The sequence below is a fragment of the Microplitis demolitor genome, chromosome 9 (assembly GCF_026212275.2).
Source record: "Microplitis demolitor isolate Queensland-Clemson2020A chromosome 9, iyMicDemo2.1a, whole genome shotgun sequence".
NCBI classification, from domain to species: domain Eukaryota; kingdom Metazoa; phylum Arthropoda; class Insecta; order Hymenoptera; family Braconidae; genus Microplitis; species Microplitis demolitor.
Window position 1 is genome coordinate 4,333,489 of NC_068553.1, and position 6,697 is coordinate 4,340,185.

Genomic DNA, 6,697 nt, shown 5'->3' on the forward strand with positions numbered 1-6,697 from the left:
GAGCATGCACTGTAGATGATGATCTTCCTTGTCAACTGCGATCTGACGAAACATTTTTGTTACGTCAGTAGCGAATATAGCGATGGCAGCGGATGCGAATAAGTACATTACTGATGTCAACTTGAATCTTTCGGCCCACATGAAGTATCTCGTTGACCGATACTCCAGATGTTGTTTTCCAGGACCCATTGAATACCACTCTGAGCTTGGTGGTAGTGCTCTGCTCTTTCAGAACCCCATGATGAGGCAACAGGTGGCTATTCGGTGGGAGATCCTTTAGGTTCATACGTTTCATGTGTCCCAAGTCTTCATACTCCTTCAGTAAGTTGAAGTACAACTTCTTGTAGACTGGATCAGCTTCCAATCGTTTGCGAAGACGTAGTAAAGCGTATTGTGCAGCTCTGAGCGAATCACCCAGTTGACTTGGCGAAGATTTAAGCGGCAAGCGAACGACATATCGACCATCAGACTATCTGTAGTGTGTATTGACAAAGTGTTGTTCACACTCTTCTTCTTCTTCAGTATAGCGTGTAGCGAATGTCTGTGGCTCTTCTTGGTACCAAAACTTGCTTAACAAGTCTTGTAGTTGATCATCAACAGCGACATGATGACCATAAGCTGTCAATTTTGATGTAGCGGTGTCCACAGATCCATATATGATCCAGCCAAGCGATGTTGACTAAGTGATTGGGTCATTGTCACTCCCTTTTCGTATTTTAGCGTTGATTATATGTGCAGCTGGGGCTGCACCCAGAATGATGTCAATAGGTCGTGATGTCAAGAAGTCTGGATCAGCGAGTTGTAGCCCAGTTATATGCGGCCATTTCTTCTTTTTAGTTAGCGTAAATGACGGTAAGTTTACCGTCAATAGAGCAAGCATATGAGCTTGGATAGTAATAGAAGCGTTGTTGTGTAGCGAATGCAGCGTCATCTTGCATGACCCAAGCGAATGCCCAGCTGACACATTACCAATCCCACGTAATGGTACAGCTGCTTTATTGAGTTGAATATCCAGCTTCTTGATTAGCGAATGCGTCACAAAGGATAACTCCGATCCTTGATCAATAAGTACACGGGCAGTACATGTACTTCCTGTTAGCGAATTCAACTTAACAATAGCGGTAGTGAGTAAAACATTGAGCGAATGAGCTGAAAGCAGACTAAGTTAGCGAATTCAAAACAAAAGTTACCAAAATTGTAACTGTTTGTTACCTGGGTCAGCTACGGGAGCGTCCGGTGCTGGTTTAGCGGCAGCACCATCGTCAAGGTGCGTCGACGTGTGATGTGGCTGATCACAATGGCGGCACTTCTGCTTAGTCCTGCAATCAGCGTAGCGGTGGCGTCCCAAACAGCATAAGCATAAGCGGAAATGCTGAACAATCGTTCTTCGGTTCAGTGGCGACGCCTTCTGGTAGCTGGGGCAAAAGAGAACGAAATGCTTCTCCTTGCAGATTGGGCACATGCCCGGTTCACTCGTACGATCCTTCGGAGTGAAAGCGACGTAGCTAGCGGAACCAGTAGATGTAGATGGCGTTGATCTGGCAGGAGTAGCGGATTTATTGCTCACAAACTTAACTGGCTTGTTGGTAGCTGCTGACTTAGCGTAAGACTTTGGTGATAGTGGTCTCTCACTAGCACTTTTAGCTTGCGTTGAGGTTATTTTCGCGCCAATCTCTGAGTTTTCCCACGCACGAACCTTGGTCTTGAGCATATCGTGCAGCTGTTGGTAAGTGGGAAACTCGTTGGATAACCCAAGTGAAGCCATCCATTCCACTCTCAGATCTGAAGGCAAACAGCGAACAGTCAAGGGAATTAAAAAGGGGTCCAACTCACCAATTGGAATTCCCAATGCAGCGATAGCGTCCAGCGATTTTTTGTTAGCGAGTAGCAGCGCATCCAGATCAGCAGCGGAGTGGGAAGTCACAGGTTGACGATCCAGCAAATCATCGATATGCATATCGAGTAATCTGCGTGGATTTGTGTAGCGAGTATTCAGCAAATTCCAAGCAGGTTGGAAAGCGTCATCTGTAACCTGTAAATTAGCGAGTAGTGCAGCGGCCTCACCTTTTACCTGCGTCTTTAAGTAATGCATCTTCTGAGACCCAGTTAGCGAATCTTCATTAAGGACAAGAGACGTGAACAAGTCCTTGAACAAGTCCCACTCGTCATACGAACCCTGGAAGGTTGGCAGTTTGATTTGAGGCAAGTTAGATTTATGCACTCCACCAAAGTAAGCGGTCTGATCGTGATTAGCGGGCTGGGCTTCATCAGCAGGTTCTGGAGCGGGTCTAGCAGCGCTCAGTCTCACTCTAAGAGAGGTATAAGCGACGTTCGCGGTTTCATAAGCGTTACCTGTATGATATTCATTGGCAATGATCTCCGGTACATCTTCATACAGCCTCTCGTAAGTTGTATTGAAGCGGTTCCACAATTCTGTCAGGATAGCGAGTTCAGCGTCAATGGCGGCGGAACCTTGGGTAGCAAGTACAGCGTCAGTCAAGCGGTTGGACATATTACGCATCGTGTCGATGCGTTGCATTTGAAGAGCGATTTGAGCTTCGGCGGCCATCTTGTAGATACGTGGCACAAAATGGACGCGATACGTGAAACCGACGCTAAGTTTTCGATCTTTTCTGTTTAAAAAGTCTTTTTACACCGGTGTGTAAAATAGATCACCCTGAGCAGCACTCTAGCAGTGCTCAGCAATGCCCACGGCACTTAGCGATTTTCACAACACAAACTGACACTATAATTTTTCTCACAATTTTTTTTTTTTTTAGATTTTTAATTTTTAAATAATTTTTAATTGTTTAAATTTCGCCAGATCCGGCTCGAGGGACCAAAATGTAAAATGAGCGAATAAACTAAATGGATCTGGTTTAGGCGAAGTTGGTTAAACAATTAAAAATTACTCAGATTTCATCACAAATAAATTATAAATTTATTTACACTTATTTACACTGAAAAATTATGAGAATTATGATTAATAGCGAATACGACTAGATAATTTATACGCGATAGCGAATGCAAACTCACAGTTATTTTATTCACGTATAAAATTGACACGTGGTCAATAGCGGTTAATTCAATGATAATTAATTAACAATTAATTATTGTCACAAGAACAATTTATTTATTCTCAATAAATAGCAGCCTTGATGTACTGTCTAAATATTGAGGATAATTTAGCGTAGCGATTTAGTTATAATATTACACAAGGATAATAAGCGAAGCGGTTCAAGCACGAGGTTGCACGAAGCAAAGACACGTTGTAGAAACTCTGAGCGAAGCGGTTAGACAGACAGTTGTAGAATGAATAATAATAGCGTCGTTGAATCGTCGAGAAGCTTGGTGTCGACGTGGCAGCCTTGCTGCATATAACGAATTTTCCTATTGGCTTAAAAGCGCGCCAACAGGTATCAGTTGATAGCGAGCTCTCTCATAGGCTGCCCAATATAAAACGAATTTTGTGATTGGTCAGCTTGTAGCGGGTTCTCAGGACGTCTTGACACGTTCCTGAGTTAGAAATTGTATTTGCCGGGCCCAAATAGCGAGTGACCCGGCATTATTCTGACCTTCAGTCAGTAGCGAGTTCGGCAACTCCCGAATCGAGCGGAAATGCACGAAGATTGATTCAAATTAATCAAGCTCGTGACTGAACAGGTCATTAACCCGGTAGTTATTTAGATTTTATTTATTCAAATTACTGCTATCTTTTTCTTGCTTTCCTTTTCCTCAAATCTGAAACTGCTATCCTGTATTTTATTTTTATTTTCATTTTCATTTTTCTCCGTTGTATTTTTTTTTTAAATTCGTTCGTGGGGAACACGAACTGGCGCTCAACTAGGTTTTTCTTACCCAGCCTGAGCAGAGCTGCGTGTCCAGGGAGATTCGGGATATCTCCAGGTGGGACTTTTTGGTTTGTTATTAATTTATTTTCAGTTTTCACCAACGGAGAACCATAACGGCTATTGAGCGCCAACTACACTCCGCCGTGGGACGTGTGAAATAGAGGAGAACGTTATAAATTTCTTGAAACTGAAAAATAAACTTCCGAAAACTAAGGATTTGAAAGATATAACTCACTTGATATTTAGAATTGAGTGATAAGTGGTAATGTTTTTGGTATCGTAGAGTTTATACAAAAACTAAAAACGTTCGGTATTAAACGCTCGAAGTTGAAGAAGTCGGAACAAAAAACTGCAATTTATAGTTACCTATTGAATGCATTTATATACTTCAACATAATTATTTATATATCAATAAGTGACATTGTTTCAATGTCTGATCACCAAAAGAAACTAATTTCGAATACCTAAACATTTCTTAGTTTTAAAAAAATGATATGAATTCAAATTTTCTGGCTACTTATAATGATTGATATAACTACGTACACACTTTATAATTTATTTGCGTATCTTTCTCAAGTATTATGCTAGTGTATTGATTGCAGGACTAAGTAGAGTAAACTATTAACAGATACATTTCGGGAGTTTGGAATCCATTCTCTATATTTTTTTTTAATGATTCAATGTCTTTGTAATGTTTCCGTAACTTTACGGTACCGTATACACCCGTCTCCGTATAATTACGGTGCCATATACACACCTCTCCGTATAGTTACGCAGACGTATGAATGCTGGCCCGCCATATTTAAAATTTTGAAGATCATCGTATGCGTACGGCACTGCCGTGTGACTTCGATTTTAACCCACCGTTTTCAAACGAGATGATATCATACGGAGCCGTTTGCGTACGACACAGCAATACCGATTTCATTACCGTTTTCATACGGCAATTTTTTATTCATTAACTTTTATTTGCGGTCCACTTCGTGGAAAATACATGCTACCCCCTTTTATTTTCAAATGATGTGAGTTGACTCTCATTTGTTTTTTCTGTGATTTCCTAACAAAAGGCATTCTATAAAATTTAATTACAGTGTTTAACAAAGTTTAATAAAATTTTAAATATAAATAATGAAATTTCATAAAATAAATTATAAAATTAAATAAAATAAACAATTTAAAACGTTACTAATTTTTAAGCACCTGAATTAAAAAAATATCATTTATAAGGTAATTATGAGATTATTTTCCATTGTTAAAAAATAAATAAAGTTTTCAATATACATTCGTAGTTTTTCTTGATAATAAACGTATCGAATATTTGTCTACACTTTTTTTTATTTAATTTTTCTTACGATTTTTAGGTGAGTAATTTATCGTTGAATAAATTTTTCAATTTTAAAATAATCATGTTTAGTTCCTTTATAAATGCCTCATTCTTTTAAATGTTATTTTTCAAATCAATTCTAGATGAGTTTATCACTGGGAAAAACTTTTCGATCCAAAACGGATTTGATAGAAGCGCAAGATTCATACACGGCTAAAACAGGACGAAGTTTTAAATTTGTTTCTACTAATTACATTGATAAGCGGCATTTACAAAAAGAAATCAATCAAGAGCTAGAATTTTATTGGGGGCATGCTGAGTGCATTCATGAAGGAGAATAAAAGCAGCTAAAAAAAAGACAAAAAAAGTTAGTATGGCTCAAAATATTATACTTTTGTAAATTTGATAAATATCAAAAAAAGTTTGATAATGGTGTGTTCCCTGCTTAAAAAATCCGATAGATGCTTATAGCTGTATGTATAAGGCCCAATACTTAACAATAGCACTTCTCATAGAACTCATTCATTCTTATAAAATCTCTACGGAAAGCTTGAGGCATATCTGTTTTTTTTTTTTTTGTTTTGTTTAAAATAAAAAATAGTATATACCCTGCTTATTAAATCTTATAAAATCCAATATAATCTCTTAAAATTCCATAAAGATTTCATAAGAATTAATGAGTTCTATGAGAAGTGATATAGTTCATAGGTCGTATACATGCAGCTATAAGAATCTATCGAACTTTTTAAGCAGGGTAATACGACTTAAAATTGTCGGTACAAAATTATTAAAATTAGTATATCTTATCCGATATATTTGAAATATTAAATTGAAATGTTTTTTCACAGCCCAGTCGAGAAAACCAGTTGTTTGGCTTACTTTGAAGTTCACATTAAAGATAATGCCTTGAAAATTTATGAATGGAATGAAAACTACGACTGTGAAAACAATGAGGTAATTATAAATGTAAGTAATTTATTTACTTTTATTACTTATTTTTCTGGAAATTTGACTGCACAACTCTTAATGCAAAGCATTAGAGTATGCTTTACGATCGAAAAAATCAGTTTGTCTTTTTTTCGCTACTATTTTTAATAAATAATGATTATTTTATTCAAAGTTATCACCACCTCCGTCTCCACTACTAGCTCCATCAACACCACAAGCTCCATCAACGCCACCGTCTCCATCAACACCAATATTTCCATCAATACCACCGTCTCCACCAAGAAAACGCTTAGCTTTAATCCCAATCAATATGAATAAAACATATGTTATTCATAAAAACAACGGTACTGAGCGAGCAGAAAATATTGATGAAACGGACATGATTCATGAAAGCAACAAGAATACCTCGAATACTTTTTCGGATTTTAACTTTAAACTGATCATTAATGAAAATGGTAATCTTGAATACGCGCCGATAACCTTTGTGGGAGATGAGGGTATCATGTCATCAACCCCCAATAACTCCTACAATGAATAACATATATATATATATATATATATATATATATATATA

General features: G+C 37.7%; 1 protein-coding gene across 1 annotated transcript; it reads right to left on the bottom strand.

Moving 5' to 3' along the window:
* Positions 1-1,186: 1,186 nt before the first annotated feature.
* Positions 1,187-2,569, bottom strand: LOC128668668 (uncharacterized). The gene has a single exon (XM_053742051.1). It carries the CDS (start codon positions 2,567-2,569, stop codon positions 1,187-1,189), a length of 1,383 nt encoding a protein of 460 aa, XP_053598026.1.
* Between the last annotated feature and the right edge of the window lie 4,128 nt (positions 2,570-6,697).

Excerpts from the sequence above, each read along its gene's own strand:
- LOC128668668 (XM_053742051.1), bottom strand. The coding sequence starts at position 2,569 with ATGGCCGCCGAAGCTCAAATCGCTCTTCAAATGCAACGCATCGACACG.